Source organism: Curcuma longa, chromosome 5 (genome assembly GCF_044706935.1).
Source record: "Curcuma longa cultivar G26 ecotype Majalengka, Jawa Barat chromosome 5, ITB_CL_G26_1.1, whole genome shotgun sequence".
NCBI lineage: Eukaryota > Viridiplantae > Streptophyta > Magnoliopsida > Zingiberales > Zingiberaceae > Curcuma > Curcuma longa.
The window spans coordinates 13,199,918-13,219,209 of NC_133865.1; the positions used below are offsets into that span (position 1 = coordinate 13,199,918).

The 19,292-nt window shown below is 36.7% G+C and overlaps 1 protein-coding gene and 1 pseudogene across 1 annotated transcript in view; one reads left to right on the forward strand and one right to left on the reverse strand.

Annotated features, from left to right (window-relative positions):
• LOC141829913 (uncharacterized) overlaps positions 1-12,885 on the forward strand; it is a 29,302-nt gene extending 16,417 nt beyond the window's left edge. Inside the window, exons 2-4 of the mRNA XM_074717388.1 lie at positions 12,432-12,498; positions 12,575-12,663; positions 12,753-12,885. Coding sequence (XP_074573489.1) covers positions 12,432-12,498; positions 12,575-12,663; positions 12,753-12,885 — 289 coding nt within the window. The remainder of the gene's footprint in view (positions 1-12,431; positions 12,499-12,574; positions 12,664-12,752) is intronic.
• Positions 12,886-15,917: 3,032 nt separating this feature from the next.
• LOC141829914 (uncharacterized) lies at positions 15,918-17,407 on the reverse strand (annotated as a pseudogene).
• Positions 17,408-19,292: the final 1,885 nt, after the last annotated feature.

The following is a 19,292-nucleotide window of genomic DNA, read 5'->3' on the forward strand; positions in this document are numbered from 1 at the left end:
ATATCCTGTAGTAATCAAGCCTTGTTGAATTTTCTCACGAACAAAATGACAATCAATTTCAATGTGCTTAGTCCGCTCATAGAACACATGATTCAATGCAATGTGAATAGCAACTTGATTATTACACCATAGTTTTGCTGGTATTAAAATTTTGAGTTCTACTTCAGTTAACAGTTGATATATCCATGTTATTTCACACATAGACTGTGCCATAGCCCTGTATTCTGATTCTGCACTGGATCGCGACATAACTTTTTGCTTTTTACTCTTCCATGATACTAAATTTCCTCCAACAAAGATACAATAACCTGAAGTAGACCTTCTATCCATTTTAGAACCTGCCCAATCTGCATCTAAAAAACATTCAATATGAGTGTGCCCATGATTTTTATATATAATACCTCGTCCAAGTGCGCCCTTCAAGTAACACAAAATTTACTCTAAGGCTGCCGAATGATGAACCGTTGGATATGACATATACTGACTAAGAACACTAATCGAATATGCAATATCTGGACGAGTCAAAGTAAGATAATTTAACTTTCCAACCAACTTTCGATATCTCTCTAGATGTTCAAATAATTCTCCATCTGCTGTAACATCTACGTTCTGAGTTATTGGAGTACTACAATGTTTTGCCCCTAACTTTTCCGTCTCAGTTAATAAGTCGAGAACATATTTCCTCTGAACTAGAAAATATACCATTTTTACTCCTCATTACTTCAACACCTAAGAAATACTTTAGTACCCCTAAATCTTTTGTATGAAACTGAGTGAGAATGAAAGATTTGAGAGATGAAATCCTCGTAGTATCACTACCAGTAATCACAATATCATCCACATACACAACTAACAGAATAGCACTAGCTCCTGACTGCTTGTAGAACATAGAATGATCAAACATGTTTTTCTTCATATCAAACTTTTCAACAACCTGACTAAATTTTTCAAACCAAGCACGAGGACTTTGTTTCAAACCATACAAAGTTTTTCGAAGACGACAAACTTGTCCTATCTCCCCTTGAGCAACGAAACCAGGAGGTTGCTCCATATACACCTCCTCTTGAAGATCACCATAAAGAAAAACATTCTTGATATCAAGTTTGATGTAAAAGCCAATGATGAGTAGAAGCAAGAGAAATAAATAACCGAACAGATGTCAACTTTGCAACAGGAGAAAAAGTATCAAGACGAGCTTTTAGTCTGGCAACTGACCCATCTGGATTGACTTTAACATTAAATATCCATTTGTATCTAATAGCTTGTTTTCCTGGAGGTAGATCAACCAAGTCCTAAGTATTATTATCATCCAAGGCTTTCATTTCCTCTATCATTGCATCTCTTCAACCGTGATGAGATAAAGCCTCACGGACAGTTTTAGGAATAGAAATAGAGTCAAGTGAAGCAATAAATGAATAGGAAGAAGACGACAAGCCATTATTAGAAACAAACGAAGAGATAGGATAAGTACACTGACGTTTACCTTTTCGTAATGCAATAGGAAGATCATCATTCGAAATTGGATCTGATGACGAAGTAGTAGGTGCAGGACATGAATCAGGAGGTCGACGCCTAGAGTATATTTCAATAATAGAAGGCTTGACAAGAGCCAGTTCTGAGACAGGTGTAGAGGATGCAACAGAATATATCAGTAAATTATCTTCCTTTTGAGAAGTCGGGATATGTGAGGATGAGAAATAAGGTGTGTCTTCCATGAAAATAACATCGATTGAACAAGATATTTATTAATACTAGGACAATAACACCTATAACCCTTTTGAAGACGAGAATAACCAAGGAAAATATATTTCAAAGATTTAGGGTCTAATTTAGTGACTTGTGGATGGACATCTCGAACAAAACAAGTGCTACCAAATATCCTAGGGTTAACAGGAAACAATGACTTGTTAGGAAATAAAATTTTGTAAGGAATCTCACCATGAAGAACAGAGGATGACATACGGTTAATGAGAAAACATGTAGTAAAAACTGCGTCTGCCCAAAAAGACTTGGGAATATTCATTTGAAATAAAAGAGCTCGTGTTGTTTCAAGAAGATGTCTATTCTTACGTTCAGTCACACTATTCTGGGATAGAGTATCAACACAAGGGGTTTCATGAAGTATACCATTCTGACTCATATAAGATTGAAATAGACTAGATGTATATTTTTTGGCATTGTCACTTCGTAAAGTACGAATGGACATATTGAACTGAGTTTTAATTTCCACACAAAAAGTACAAAATAGAGAAAATAACTCAGAAACATTTTTCATTAAATATAACTAAGTTACACGAGAATAATCATCCATAAAAGTGACAAAATACCTAAAATCAGGTTTAGACAGAATAGGACAAGGACCCCAAATATCAGAATGAACTAACTCAAAAGGACTAATAGCACGTTTATTTATCCTTGGACTTGAACTAAGATAATGATGCTTTGCAAATTGACATGACTCACAATTTAATGAAGATACGCTACTATATTGTGGACAAAGTTTCTTGAGCAATGGAAGAGATGAAGTCCTAACTTACAATGAGCCTCAAAAGGAGAATTTATACCTGAACAAACGAGAGATCTTGGGGCTTACCAATAGTCTTCTTCGTCAAAAGATCCTGAAATAAACAATGATCGGGAAAGAATGAGATGCAACAGTTAAGATTGCGAGTTAATTGACTAACAAAGAGCAAATTAAATGATAAATTAGGTAAATATAACACAGAGGATAAAGAAAGCAAAAGAGTGAGATTGACAGTGCCAGACCCACGAACGCAAGATGAAGATCCATCAGCTAAGGTAACAATAGGAGCGTTAGATTTGTGTGTGAAAGTAGAAAAGAGACTACAATTACCTGTCATATGATCTGTGGCATCAGAATCAATGACCCACTTAGAGGATGAGGAAACAAGACATGTATTGTGGTTACTTGAATTAGCAATAGCAGTGATAGAGGAAGATGAAGACTTAAGTGATTCCTGATATTGAGATAACTTGGCAAATTCTTCTGCAAAGACAAGCACCGATTTATCAGAGGTATCATTAGTGGATGCAATATGAGCCAGATATTTTTGCTGATTTTTGTACTGAAGCTTTCTGCACTCAAACTTTGTATGACCCGACTTACGACAATAGTTACATATAATACCATTAGAATTTGATGTCCGAGTTTCAAAGGCTTGCGAGTCTCCATTTAACTTATAATCTGTAATTTTAGACGCCACAGGCACCATATCCATCACAATAGAAGGTTTATTTTCAACCATAATATTTTATCCACAAAAGAAGTCAAATGATTCTGATTTTTTTTACTAAAGGAAATCCAACAATATGCAACTCCCAATGACCAAGCAAATTCACAGAGGAAGAAAATTACCAAATTCGAAGAAGAATTCTAAAAAAAGCCAAATTGCTGTAACTTGATAGTGACAGAGCACAGCACAGGGAAAAGGGGCGGTGAGACAAAGGACGGCAGCGACGTTGTGAACCCTAAACTCTGATGAAGGACGGCAACTAGGAGAGCAATCGGGCACCACTGGGCAGAGCACAAATTTAGGCAGAAGAAAGAAGTACTGTCACCGAGGTGGCGAAGAAACCGAGAGACGAACTAAACGTGTAGCTTTTAAACAATCGGCGCCGACAGAAACCTCTGTCCTGTGATTAGCTGCTCCAAATTCAGGACAACGGCCGAAATTGCGATCCAGGCTGAAGGAGGAATCACGGGGACAGAAGGGGCGGCGATCGCGTGGTCTGCAGGCGGCGATCGCGAGCAGCGGCAGGCTGCAATCGCGTGGGAAGAGGCGGCGTCGAGCAGACTCAACTCGAAGGAGAAATGGTGTGCGCGTGGTGGAAGAGAAACTGTGGTGCGCGATGGAGGATACCGGAAAGCTTTGGCGCGCACACGATCGGGAAGCTGAGAGAATCACGATCGCGAGCAGGGAAGCTATGGTTATGCCTTTCTTCGACGGCGGCGCTTATGAGAACCAACAGCCGGCAGCGATCGTGAACGGCGACGTTACGCTCAGCGGATGGCACTAATAGGAGCAGTTAGGGTTCGACTCTTCTCCCTCTCACGCGGGTTGAGAAGAGGCATGCGGATGGAAGAAAAACGGAGTCGTGGCGGGTGGAGAAGGGAGAAGAACAGGGAGCGCGATAAGGTTTTGGATCCCAGCTGCGTGAGGAACAAAGCGTCGTGCTGAACCCTAACGTGGTGGCTCTGATACCATGTTATCAAAAGAATTCTTCAATCATTACAAGATACAGGTCCCTATTTATATAGGGATTTTATGGACCTATTCTAGGAGACTTTTTCTAATAAATATAATTTTATAGCCAATAGTTATGTATTTAAATTGCATTTCCACGATGCCTCTCATAAATAGCCTTACATAGTTGTCACATTGATTTTGATTTATAAAATTGATTATAAGAAAATGTCTATATATATATTTGAATAGCTTTGCACACATATATATACAACTTGTCTACAAAAGAAAAAATAGAAATGCTCAGGCAGGCACATAGGCCATAAAGGAAATAATTAATTAGAAAAAATCAAAAAAGAAAATAAAAGGAGAACTAAATCAATCTTTGAAAATAAAGTGATTTGCTACATACTCCAATAAATGTTCTGAATATTATATTATGTTGAATATTCCGACAAATATTCTACTGAATATTCTAACCTCTCTCAAGTTGGAATGTAAACGTTTATCATTCCTAGCTTATTTACTATGTTTTCAAACATTGGCTTAAGATGCCCACGATTCTTTCTTTAGTTGGAATGTAAATTATGTGAATAACCCCTTTATCATTTTTTCCTTAATGAAATGATGATCTACTTCTACGTGCTTTGTTTGATTATGATGAACTCGATTGTGAACAATGCTAACAGCTACTTGGTTATCATAGTAGAACATCATATGAAAGTCATTAGAGAATTTCAATTCTTCCACTAATCTCCCAACCCATATCCCCTCATATATCCCATGTACAAGTGCTCCAAATTTTGCCTCTACACTGCTTCGAGCCACTACCGATTGTTTTATTCTTCCATGTCATTAAGTTGCTCCAAACATATATGCAGTATCCTGAAGTTGAAATCATGTTCACAAAGGAACCTGCCCAATTGACACTAGTATAAACTTCTAACATCCTATGATACGTTTGCTTGAAAAATAAACCCATTCTAGGAGTGCCTTTTAGATACTATAGAATTCTATAGACTGCCTTAAGGTGTCTTTCCTTAGGAACATGTATAAATTGGCTAACAACACTTATTGTAAAAGATGAGTATGTGATTGATAAATAAGTTTACTTATAAGTTTTTGATATTGCTCTCTATTAACCCCTTTCCACCTTTAAGCCCAAGTTTAACATTAAGTTCCATAGGTATCTCAGTTGACTTGCACCCCAAAATATCCGTCTCCCTTAAAAGATCAAGTATATATTTTCTTTGAGAAACGACAATTCCTACATTACTTCGAGCCACTTCCATACCTAAAAAGTATTTGAGAGCACCTAAATTTTTTATTTCAAATTCACTTGCAGATACCTTATTAATGTTTCTAACTCAATATGATCATCACTAGTAATAATTATATCATCTACATATACTTTAAGAATGTAAAATAGAGGATGATCCGATTGTGAGTCGACCCTTTACAACTCGAGTAAACTTTTCAAACCATTCCCTTAGTGACTGCTTCAAACTATAAAGTGATTTTCTCAATGTACACACTAAATTATCCCTTTTTCAAAACTTGGAGGAGGATCATGTACTTCACATTTTTTATTTCCAACTATTGGAGAGGTTAATCAAGATTTGTTGCTTGAGATAAGAGAACCCTAACTGTATTGAGTTTAGCTCTAGGAGAAAATGTTTCCTTATAGTCTAAACCATATGTTTGAGTGAAGCCTTTAGCAACAAGCCTTGCTTTATATCGGTTAATACTACCATCAACATTGAACTTGAATGCGAATACCCATTTACATCCCACTGTTTTCTTTCCATTTGATAGTTCAGAATCTCCCATGTACCATTCTTCTCCTAGGTTTCCATTTCTTGCTGAATAGCTAATCTCCACTTTTGATCTACACAAGCCTCCTTGATAGTTCTTGGTATCTCAATTTTGTTGAAATAATGGTGAACGTTGCAAACTTAAGTGATAATTTCTCATATAAAATAAATTGTGAAATGGAATGCTGAGTACACAATCTTATATCTTTCTTGAAAGTGAAGGATATATCCAAAACAGACCTTAAGTCCTCATTCACTTTACTATTAGAGGCAAGAGAGGAACTAAATCGGATTATTGACTTTGTTGGGTATCAAACTTGAGAATGATTATTCCGTAAATGAGCAACACACTTGATGGATTTTGGATCAAGTTTTGAACGGTTTTGGGAATATATATGAACAAATGTTGTACAACCACAGATTCTAGGTGGCACCAAGGAGAATCAAAACAATGGTAGCTTTGAATGAGAATAAACATAAACATAGGAGTCTTGAAATTGAGAACTTTTGAAGGCAAACAATTTATAAAATATGAGGTAGTTAAGATAGCTTGACCCCAAAGATATTTAGGAACATACATAGTGAACATATGGGCTCTAGCAACCTAAGTAGGTGACAATTTTTCCTTTCAGTTATACTATTTTGTTATGGTGTGTCGGTGCAAGAACTCTGATGAATGATGCTATTAGTTGCTAAATACTCTCCTAGGATGGATTTAAAATATTCTTTTTCATTGTCAATTGCCGGGACTTTGATTGATGCTTGAAATTGGGTTTTTATCATCTTGCAAAAGTTTTGAATTTTTTTTGCAACCTTTGATTTTTCTTTGAAAAGATGAAACCAACATACTCTAGTGTGGTCATCAATGAATGTAATAAATATATTTTATACTCAAGAAGGTCTCTAAATGTCACCATGAATAAGGGAAAATAGATGAGACTCTTTGTATGGTTTGGATGAAAATGATGTTTAAGTGTGTTTGGCTAATTGACAAATTTCATAAGTAAAAGAATTGAGTTTTTTTATTGATAAATAGATGTGAGAATACACATTTAAGATAATGAAAAATAGTGTGATCTAACCTATGAGGCCACAATATTACATCCTTATTAGAAACAAGAGGAAGACTATTCTCAGCCATAGTTGTCTGCCTCTCCACATGATCATCATTGTCAAAATAGTAGAGTCCACCATCCTCCTTAATAATGCCAATCATCCTCTCGATCCGTGCTCTTGTAATTGACAAGAAGTGGTCGAAAACTTAGAAGTGCAATCAAGATTATAAATTAGTTTGCTAATTGACACCAAGTTGTATGCTAAATTAAGAACATAAAGTACAAAATACAGAACAAGAGAGTCTGACAAACGAATAGAGCCTCTTCCAATAACAAAAGAGGCAATTCCATATGTTATTTTCACCCTAGAGGTGACATGATGTATAGGTGTAAAAAAGAGATGAATTACCTGCCATATGATTTGATGCACATAATTAAATAACCAAGGAGGTTTAACAAGAGCAGTACCTTGATAAGCAAAATTGCTTATTACAGTGTTGGAGTTGTTTATATTATTTTGCTGATTCAATAGTTTACATAACTGCTAGAATTGATCCTTGTTTAGAAACACTCCAGGGTTGGTTGATTTGTTAGATTTCTTCACTACAACTATTTGAAAAGCCCTAGATTGGCTCTGTTTTAATTGTTTTGCATCTACATGCTTTCGGTGGAGGTCCTAACATCTTTCTTGAGTATGACTGAATTTATTGCAGTGAGAGCATCACGGATGCAAATTGGATTTCTGATCTCTAATAGGTTGACTAACACTTCTTTTTGTAACAAATGCACTATTGTCTATAGATCTCTCATTCACGAAAATTTCATGAGAATCCTTTTTAGCCCCAAGTATGACTCGATGCTTGCTTGCTTCACGTCGCACTTTTGCAAAGGCTTCACCAATTGGGGAAGAGGTCTTTGGCCAAGAATTTGCCCATGAACCTCATCAAGTTCCTTGTTGACACCAGCTAGAAACTCATACAAGCGTTCTTTTTCTTGGTGTCTCTTAAACTTCATATTATCTTCTAAATCACTCCAATTTGCCTTATAGTGCATATCTAATTCTGTCAAAGTATTTCCTATGCATTATAATATTCAATGATATCCAAATTACCTTATCGGATGTCCTTGAGTTTATTCTTTATCTCGAAGACTTGTGAGACATTTTCGAGATTTGAATAATGTTCCTTGACCGCATCCTAGATTGCTTTGGCGGTTCGTAGGAACAAATAGGTACAATTGATATGTGACTCTATTCAGTTAATCAGCCATGCCATAATAAGAGAGTTATTAAGTTCCCAATTTGGGTAAATTGGGTCCTCTGCGTTTGGACGTTGAATCTCACTAGTGATGTAGCCAAGTTTTTCCCTTCCTCTAATCACCATCAAGATAGATTGAGACCATTAAAGAAAATTCTTGTCATTTAATGTGTGACTTGTGATTTGCAATGACAATCCTTCTTCAAATGGTTGCACGATCATAGACGAATTGACTGGTTTAGATGTGCTAGATGAAGACACATTCTTATTAATATTAGTCTCCGAACTCATCATTCTAAGAGCAACACAGATAAAGGAAGATGAAAAGGCATATATTTCTCTATGGCTCTGAAACCATATAATTAATTATAAAAAAAATTCAAACGTTTATTTAAATAATTTAGTACATATATATACAACTTTGTCTACAAAAGGAAAAATAGAATTGATCAGGCATGCAGGCCATAAAAGAAATAATTAATTAGGAAAAATCAGAAAAGAAAATGATTTGCTACATGCTCTAATAAATAAATATTCTAATAAATATTTTGTTGAATATTCTAACAAATATTTTGTAGAATATTCCAACAATTTGCTTGTGGTCCTCTTGTTGAGGTTGGTGTTAATTCTCTAGTAGATTTTGGATCTTATTCTTGTAATCACAGAAGTCGTGACATTGCAACATAGAGGTGTTGTGGATGACATAGAGGAACTCGATCTTGCAGTGCCTTTTATAGTAGACATCTTTGTCACGGTGGCTATGGATAAAATTGAGGCTATATAAGTGACTAATAAGGTAGTGGCAAGTTATCTAGAAGGTATCATTCATCTTGCTATCCATTCAGTGGATGTGATTGAGGTTATTGAGAATAGAGGGGACAATGAGGGTGGAGAGTGAGGGTTTGTGTTGGAGAATGGAGTAGGTGAGATTATATCGGAAAAACCTTGGGAAATGGGAGGCCACTTGCCAATGGAGGATCCAAGCAGTATTGTCGCAGTGATTGGGCAAGTGTAGTATTAGTAGAGCAAGTGACATTGCTCTGGGGTGACTGGTAGTAGCATCAAAGGTGACATCTTCCTTGATGAAGAAGGGGGAAGAAAATGTGGGCAATTTGATTCCTTCCTCTCCTCTGGCCTCTTCTTTGCCTTCTCCCACTAAATAATTGTCTTCTTTTGCTTGTGCCCCAACTCCATGTGTCATTTACGCAAAAAACTTTATGGACTTAGACAAACACTATGAGTGCTCATAGTTTGCTAAGTCAATTATCCTTACTTTGGGATTTAACTTTAGTATCTCTTTTACAATCTTCTGTTTCCTTAAAATTGTTATTTCAATTAGAAATTTATCAAACCTTCCAATTATAAGCTTATTTTTTCTACCTTTATACCGATTAGGCTTTATTTTTCATATGATTAGTCTAAAGCCCCTGTTAATCATTAATCTAGTAATAGAATTTGGTTTAATTTGCTTATTCCTAGATTTCATGGTGGACTTAGAGACAATCTATTTTTGCTTACTCCAATACAAAAAGGTGTCCTGCATCAATATTACTCTTAGCTTCTATGGATTAGATCACTACTTTTTGATCTTGAGGTGTTTCATATGCTCCTGCTCTATTATAGATGCTTACGTATCTTAGTTTTATTTTCATGATGTATATCACAAATAGCTTTACATCGCCATGTCACATTGGCATTGATTTGCTTGGGGTCACCTCGTTGAGGTTGGTGTTGATTTTCTAGTAGCCTTTGGATCTTATTCTTGTAAACATAGAAGTTGTGGCATTGCAACATAAAGGGGCTATCAGCGACATAAAGGAGATCCATCTCGTAGTGCATTTGGTAGTAGACATCATCGTCATGGTGGTTGTGGATAAAATTAAGGCAATATAGGCAGCTAGTAAGGCGGCAAAAAATTATCTAGGTGTTGTTAGAAGGTGTCGTTGGCTCTGCTACACATGCAGTGGATGTGATTGAGGTCATTGAGAATAGAAGGGATAGAGAGGGAGGAGAGGGAGTGTTTGTGTTGTAGAATGGCAAGGGTGAGATTATATTGGAACAACACAAAGGAGAAGCCAAGCGACATTGCCAGAGTGATTGGGTAAGTGTAGTATTGGTAGAGCAAATTCCATTGCTCTAGGTTGTCTGGCAATAGCATCAAAGGTGACTTTGGACTTGATGGAGAAGATGGGGAAGAAAATATGGGTAATTTGATTTCTTCATCTCCTCTCGCCTCCTCTTCCTATTTGCCTTCCCCACTAAGTAATTAACTATGTATCTTATTTTCTCGCTTCCTCTTCCTCTTTGCCACCTTTCCTTGCACCATACCTGTGTCATTTATGCAAATAGCTTTATAGTCTCTAATAATCACGATGAGCATAGTTTGTTAAGTCCATTATCTTACTTTGAAATTTAATTGGTCTTTCTTTTAATTAAAATGCCACAGACTCTGATTGATTAGCTGCTTGACACATCGTGCTCATTTGGGGCCAAGGCAACCTCTTTGAGATCTAAACTATGCATACAACACTGAACTATTGGCCCCCAAGAAATAACCAATTTCAACTGAACTTAAATTCTGAAAAATAATACCTGTATCATTTGATTCATTGCTCCAAACATTGCTACCCACTAGGCATCTCATTAATGGTCCTACATCCAAATTGGCAAACATAAACCCAAGATAAACACCACCAAATTAATGTAACAATACTTAAATAATGTACTATAGCCGAAGAGCTGCAATTGTGACTCCATCTATGTGCCGCAATGCTCAATCACGACGACAACCAACAACAATTATGGCAAGGAAAGTAAGTTCATTGAATGCTATTTCTACAAAGGAATGCAGGGACTCACAATTGGAAGGGCTGCTGCTCGCATAATAGAAGATGGAAGACGTTGGCATTGTCCAGGCATTGCTGCTATTGTTTAGGGCTGGGCTACTAGTAGTACATAGTATGCCTAGGGAGAGGAACAAGTCATTGCATTCAACAAGGGATTCCATGGAGATGCCATGCCCAAGGGAAAGAGTGTGACTTCAATGCTACTTGTTGAGGCATCTAAACTCCAACTAAAAGGACTCAACCTGAACCAAACTGGTTCAAGTTGGCTCAACCATAAAATCACTAAAAGAAGTCTGATTTGAGCCTGGGTTGAACCCAAAACAAACCCACTTAGCCCAATCCTTAAAATAGTTTACTTCACCTCTAATTAACTTCAAATATTATCCAAATACCAAAAATCAGCCTTTAAAGTGGTTCAGTCATGGTTCAGTCGTAATTTAATCAATTCAATGTTAAATGACCCTAACTACAACTAATTAGCTACACTTCATATAGACGTCAGAATATTACATGCACATATAGATATTTATTCCTTGAAAATTACCTATATAGACTGAGGTATCTTAACTTGTATGTCTGATAAACTAAAGAGTGGTCAAGTTACACCAAATGGCTATTTTAGAGCATGCATCTAAAATATTTAATTACTTGAGTAGCATCTAGAAAATTGTTTGATTTATCAATTAATGATTCTTACCAAAATCGATTCCAAGGATATCAGGTGATAGGAGTCATTAGCAATGTGGTGGATAAATACAACCATAATATAGAAATATTCTCGCATGCTTTTAATTAAAATCCCATTTAATTCATCCTATTTCAAACCTTTGCCTGCAGACTTGGCACTATAATGAGTACAGGAATACATGGTAGAGAAGATGGAAGAGCCCAAAAAAACTAGGGTTACTACAGAGTGTGAAACTGGGGAGAGAAAGGCGCAAATGAATGTAGACTAGTGAAGGTAGAGGGTTTTTTTCGAGGATAAATGAGAGAATTAAATAAGAGATTTTTTTTGTGGAAGTTTCTCTTATGCATACCCTGGTTACACTTAAACCAAGTTATTTAATTAAGGTTATTAGAAGATTTATTGATGCACACCCACATAGTATGAGTTAAGGCTAGTTATTCAATTTTTGCATGAAACTAAAGTTTACTAGTAACTCTCTAACTTTCAAGCCAAGTTGCAATTACACTATTCTGTTGATGGGATATTCATCTTCCTTGTTTCTTCAAGTTGATCCAGTTTTAGATGCAGTTATGCGACACCAAACACAGTGGAATCAGTGCCAATTGATGTTTCTGCTGATGTAAAAACAGAGAAGGTATGTACCTAGAAGGTGACATTTTGTATGTTTGGACAAACTTGTGCTTTCATTAATTTTTTCTGTTGCAAATTAGATTGTTGTCTTGGGCGGCACTGGATTTGTTGGTTCTGCTATTTGCAAAGCAGCAGTATCCAAGGGAATTGAGGTGGTCAGTGTAAGCAGGTGCATGCAGCTTGCAATATATGACGTCTTTAGAATTATGCTTCACTTTACTGATTGAACTTGTATGAATAAAATCTTGTTATTTTCAGATCAGGGAGGCCTTCATACACAGATTCTTGGATTGATCAAGTTAGATGGATAGCAGGCATGGTTCTCCATATTTTAGCATGTTTAAAATCTCTCATACTTCCACAACATCATTGTCAAAAAATCTTCAGATAATCTCTCTCTAGTTACCTAAGTGCATTAGTTGTTTTCTTGGAGAATCCAATGAGTTATGGTATCTCTCTCTAGTACCTAAGTGCATTAGTTGTTTTCTTAGAGAATCCAATGAGTTATGGTATCTCTTTCTAGTACCTAAGTGCATTAGTTGTTTTCTTGGAGAATCCAATGAGTTATGGTATCTCTCTCTAGTACCTAAGTGCATTAGTTGTTTTCTTAGAGAATCCAATGAGTTATGGTATCTCTTTCTAGTACCTAAGTGCATTAGTTGTTTTCTTGGAGAATCCAATGAGTTATGGTTTCAAGTGCCAATCAATATTCAGTCAACATGGTTGAAATGAATAGTCATGGCCGAGTTATGGAGAAATGCTAACATATGATATCGACTGTAGGAATTTTGACTTTCCACGATTCATCCTTTAGTTTTATTTGCCAATCATTGAGAGGATATGAAACAATCAAAAGAGAGGGGAGAGGAAGAGGAGATGCACAAATAATAATAGAAAGAGTGATATTAAAGTTTAGAGAACTGAAGATTTATCTATATGTTTTACCAACCTATTCCTATTCTAATCTCAACTGTATTAATTCAATTTCAATACTAGATATAATGGGAGCATTATTTAATGAGTTAAAAATTATGGTCATGTACTTAGATGATTAATAAATGTTTCAGTTAGATAATGTAAGATCATGACAAATACACACATTAATCGAGGAAGAGAGACTAAAGACAATGATATAATAGGATAAAATTATTTAAATATGGATGAGGATATAGTAGGAAATTGAGTCCAATAATGTAGAAGGATCCATATAGTATGATTACCTCATTTAGTAGATAGTCTTGCTTGTAATTTTAGCATCTCAGGAGGATGTTGCAAGAACTAATGTTTCCATTCAATGTATATGTGTGACACTTATTTTTTGTATTAGAAATCATTAATTTTATATTTTTATAACTTTTTTCTCCGAAATTTTAATACAATTGACATTATAAATACTATAGGTTTCTATTATAGGTAGACAAACAAACTACAAGAAAATTGTAGAATTAAAATTTATTTAAGATGGCCTTGGAATGCTTTAAAGCATGCCAAGTGTTAGCATAGTATTGAATCATACCATTTGATGGAAACTGAAACTTCAACTTCATTTTAAATCTTGCTCTTCTAGATTATTAGTAAACCAAATGTTAAGAACAGTAAAGAGCAAAGCCTGACAATGAATGATCTACAGAAGGAGGACATTTAAACTATTGGTTCGATCGAAAAGGAAACATGTTCTTACTGTTGAATGATAGCCTCACTTTCTACTAATTGAGCTAAACAACTTATTGCTTAAATGCACAGTTTATAAACTTCAACTCTATCATTTGGACTTTAGCTTTGCCTAGTATCTCAATAAATTAAGATTTCTTACACCAAAAGACTTCTTATTGTTGGTGCCGTGGAAGCTTTTTGCGGGTTACAAGAGGGGAGGAGTAAATAACGACCTACAATAAAAGTAACTTTTTTCTCTTGCTAACGTTTTAATAAGAGCACACTAATTAAAATCGAAATATAACATAAAAGAAAACACGAGGCAAAGAATTTACTTAATTATAACCCTCGGGTTGTTAGTCCAAGACTATGAAAGTACTAGTCCAAATCTCCTTGTCGGAAATGATCCGGAGGTGGAGAAACATCGTATAACGGTTGAGTGTGGACTAAAATAAATTGAACAAAAATAAATAATTCGAGTGTATACATTGTTCTTCGAGTTTTAGTCTATTTATACCTTTTTCTTTAATTTGATCTTTGTGTTGATGTGGTAGTTCCGAGTGTCTAGATTCATCGAACCCAATCCACTCTAGCAATGGTCCATTAATGAGTCTGGATGACTCCTTGCGATTTGGGTGCTTGGAACCGATCCGGGCACTGGATTCCACTGACGTGGACTCTATCCTCGTATGCTTCGGCAATGACGCGCGCTGACTTGGAATGGGTATCCGGGCATCTGGACTTAGGGGTGCCCACTTAGACGTCGGGGCGACCCCTTGGACGCCGGGGCGCCCGAACGTCGGAGCGCTCAAGATGGATCCGGGCATCTGGAATGGTCAACCTCGTGTTGACCATTTTCCTCCGTTCTGCCTTGGTCACCTTGCATAGTCTTCCTCCTAGCTTCTCGTCTCTAGGATGTGCCGAGCCCTTCCGACTCGCTCCCGTGCGTCCTTACTTCGCCAGAGTACTTTTCCGCAGTTCCTCGTACCTCGGATGCATTGAGCCCGTCGACCCCTTTCCCGTGCCATCCTCCTCGCTCGCTTGCGTCTTCTGCTAATAAAAAATTTCATATAGATTACTCTGAAAAAATTATTTTTGCATATCAAGTCAACCATAAAATAAAATAAGAAAAATAATTTTTTGGTTGACTATATAAAAAATTTTAAGTAGTCAAAATTGATTTGAAACCCAAAATAAATTTACACCTACTGGCTTTATCAAATATTTTTATCAATTTTTTAATGAAGATTTAGGTGATCAACTTAACTTACGTAATTTAAGTAGATCAAATGAGAGAGAAATTTAAATTTTTATCAATTCAAACTTAAAATAGAATAAGTTGTAAATGGAATGCACAATGGAAAAGTGGTTAGACCAGATGATATTCCGATAGAGGTATGGAAGGACCTAAGAAAATAAGGTCATGAATGACTTAAAAAGTTATTCAACCCAAGGTTTAAAATCTCGATCCGTGTCGAGGTTTCAGTCTCAGACCGGAACGATACTGTTTCGGTATCGTATCGTACCGTGCCGATACAATTTCGGTACTTTTTTATTTATATATATAGTAATTATTAGATAAATATGTTTATTGTGTATAATTTAAAAATAAATTGTATATTGATTTGATATAAGTTCTCAATTATTGATCATTTTAATATTATTAAACAAAAATAAATAAATATATCTTTCTTTAAAGAAAATTGATCTATCAATAACTCAAATTTTAATTGATAATTGATACATCATACATCATAATAAGTTACCTTACTAATACCAAAAGGAGTGACGTGAATCAGATGGAAGCATTGGCTCTTGCAACATTCTGCTTAGATCAACTCCATAGTTCTCTAACGCCCAAATTAAATAATCATCCCATGACATGCAATATTGATATTGATTTCTCCACATGACCATCAGCATGTCTCGATTCACCACTGGAAGTTAGACTTGAACTAGCACCACTAGAATCGGAACGGGTATAGGCACAGGATAAGGATAAACATACGCCTTTGAACTCTGATATGATGGATCGCCATAAGATGCATCAGAACTATAATAAAAAGGCCGTGAGTATGATGAACTTCGATCAAAATCAATCTCAACTAAACTCTCCCTCATAATTATGAGCTTCTTTTTGTTTGTCAACTTTAGATCGACGTCGATACTGAGTCATAATAGTTCTACCTCCATGATCATCATCTTGAGTTGCATGCGTATAATCTTGCTCACATGTCCAAGGCTCCGGTGCTGGAGTAGAGGGAACCTCCATGATCATCATCTTGAGTTGCATGCGTGTAATCTTGCTCACATGTCCAAGGCTCCGGTGCTGGAGTAGAGGGAACATAAGTTTCACCACCACCAGATGCATCACCACTGTTATCACTTGCATGAGTACTTGCACTGCTATCGACATCACTATCATCATTTCAAATTTCCCGTCGGACTACAGTGTCGGAAGGTGATGATGTTTCATCACTGTCATCATGTTCTTGCTCATCAATTGCTTCGAGTGAATTTTCTCTAATTTTAAATTGACCCCTTTCTTTAAAAGTAAGAGTTTTAACTTTTCTTTTCTCTTTAGTAAAAATTGCAGGAGCTTTACCTTTGCCTTTATCTACAGATTTTGGTTGAGTTTGGGGTTGGGATGTTTGAGAACGTCTGGTTCGAGATTCAGAAAATCGAAAATCTTGATCATCATCTTCTTCCACATCGATATCTCCTCTAGTTTGCATATTTTCAATCTACTGAGCAATAAATTCAGATGGTCATGGTGGATCTCCTGCTTCATCAAGTAATGGATTCTCAGCTTCAACAGCGCTCCACCAATCCATCATTGGATCATTCTCAGTTTGGACAAATCCAATATCAAATGAGTCTACATCACCAGACTCTTGCTCTTCTCTTCTGTTATGGCTCTTAGTTGAAGACGCATATTATAATGAACATAGACCATCTTCTCCAAACGACGATAAGAAAGACGATTTCGAACTTTCGTATGAATGAGGGAGAAAATTATCCACTTTCTTTCACAACCACTTGAAGATGTTGTCTGTGAAAGAATCCGTACTGCAATCTTTTTCAAATTTGGAGTTGATTCTCCAAATTATAACCACCACTCAGTTGTAAGATAGATAAGAACAAAATTAAAATAATATTTATATTTGTTGACAATAATTACTAATGATTTTACTATATTTACCTGCATCCATTTTATATCTGCATTGTTGGGTTGCAAGGGTGCAAACATAGTCCCACATCTAAAACACATGGGAAAGATCATGAATTTAAAAAGGATGGAAAGTATCTCCATTGGTATGAGGCCTTTTGGGGAGAGCCCAAGAGCAAAACCATGAGGGCTTAGGCCCAAAGTGGACAATATCATGCCATTGTGGAGATACGGACATCCTTTTAGACCCAACAAGTGGTATCAGAGCGAGGCCGCTTTTCACCGGACTAACCGCCGGATGAGCCATGATCCAGATCTAACCATGTGGGGACCCTCGGGGAAAACAAAGGAAGTAGGGGAGGCTCGGACCATGAGGGACATGGCAGCCGGACCATGAGAAATGGCAGCCGGACCATGAGAAATGGTAGCGGAGCTTCCAATGGTCCTTTGTTTGAGGGGGGGATTGTTGGGTTGCAAGGGTGCAAACATAGTCCCACATCTTAAACACATGGGAAAGATCATGAATTTAAAAAGGATGGAAAGTATCTCCATTGGTATGAGACCTTTTGGGGAGAGCCCAAGAGCAAAATCATGAGGGCTTAGGCCCAAAGTGGACAATATCATGCCATTGTGGAGATACAGACATCCTTTTAGACCCAACAGCAGCCCATGAGGCAGCCAAAGAAGCTGTATGGCTCAGGAACTTCTTGATGGACTTAGATGTGATTCCTGGTTTGCCCAAGACTATCACGATTTATTGTGATAACAGTAGTGCAGTTGCAAACTCGAAGGAACCACGAGCCCATAAAGCAAGTAAACACATTGAGCGCAAGTACCACCTGATACGAGATATTGTCAAACGGGGAGAAGTCGTTGTGGTCAAGATTGCATCAGAGGATAACCTGGCAGACCCTTTCACAAAGGCCCTTCCGGCGAGAGCTTTTGATCGGCATGTGGAGGGGATGGGAATCAGATGTATGGCAGCATATGAGGCAGCGTAGTCTTCTAGTATAAGTGGGAGATTGTTGGGATGTATACCAGAATCCTAGCTGTGTAAATAAACATTCTGAAATAAGAATCACATTTGGTCAATATTTTGCAAGTGTCCATTTAATCTATATTGTAGATAAACATGGTGTGCGGAGTCACACACAGAAGACCATGTTATCAGTTCCTTATAGATTATAAACAGTGTTCACAACCAAGATGGATTGGACAAACCATTAGAGTGGTTGTAGTGTAATTTGGTCTTAGTCTGTCTTGACTATAGAATTACACTAGTACACTAAGTGTGTATTGAACAGGACCATCTGAGGATTGTTCGATTTATACTGACTATATAATCGAACTAAACCTCTGTTACTATAGATGTACATGCTCTTAATCCCGATATAATAACAAACACATGTGCTTAGTATGTACTTCTTTAATTCATCAAAGGGTGAGATTTAGAACGATAGATCAAAAGGCCCGATGAGTTGGGAAGTAGTATTATGTACATGGTGTGTTGTTGATTATAGAAGGAAACTGTGTCCTATAATCTAGGCTGATGATGTCCCCTTGAGGAGCTCATAAGGATTATCATGTAAACCCTGTAGGTGGACCTTGTCCGCATGATAATAAGGTTGAGTGGTACTACTCTTGGATTAGAAGTTGATTAAATTCGAGTTGTCAGTAACTCATTTAATTAACGGACATACGATATCTTAAACACAGGGAGATTAATGTACTTGTAGTAAGAAGGAGCTCATACTATAATATGGGATTGGTGCGGTAGTGCAATAATAACTCTCTAGTGGAATGAGTTATTATTGATGGGCTTGAAGTTGGGTGTTCAGGGAGAACATGGGAAGCCCAAGTCCATCAGGAGGCCAAAACCAATTTCTCCTCTAGGTCCCTGCTGTAGCCTCTGGATAAAACCTCGTATCCACTTAAGAAAATTATATGAAATTTCGGATAGGAAATTTTAAGAATTT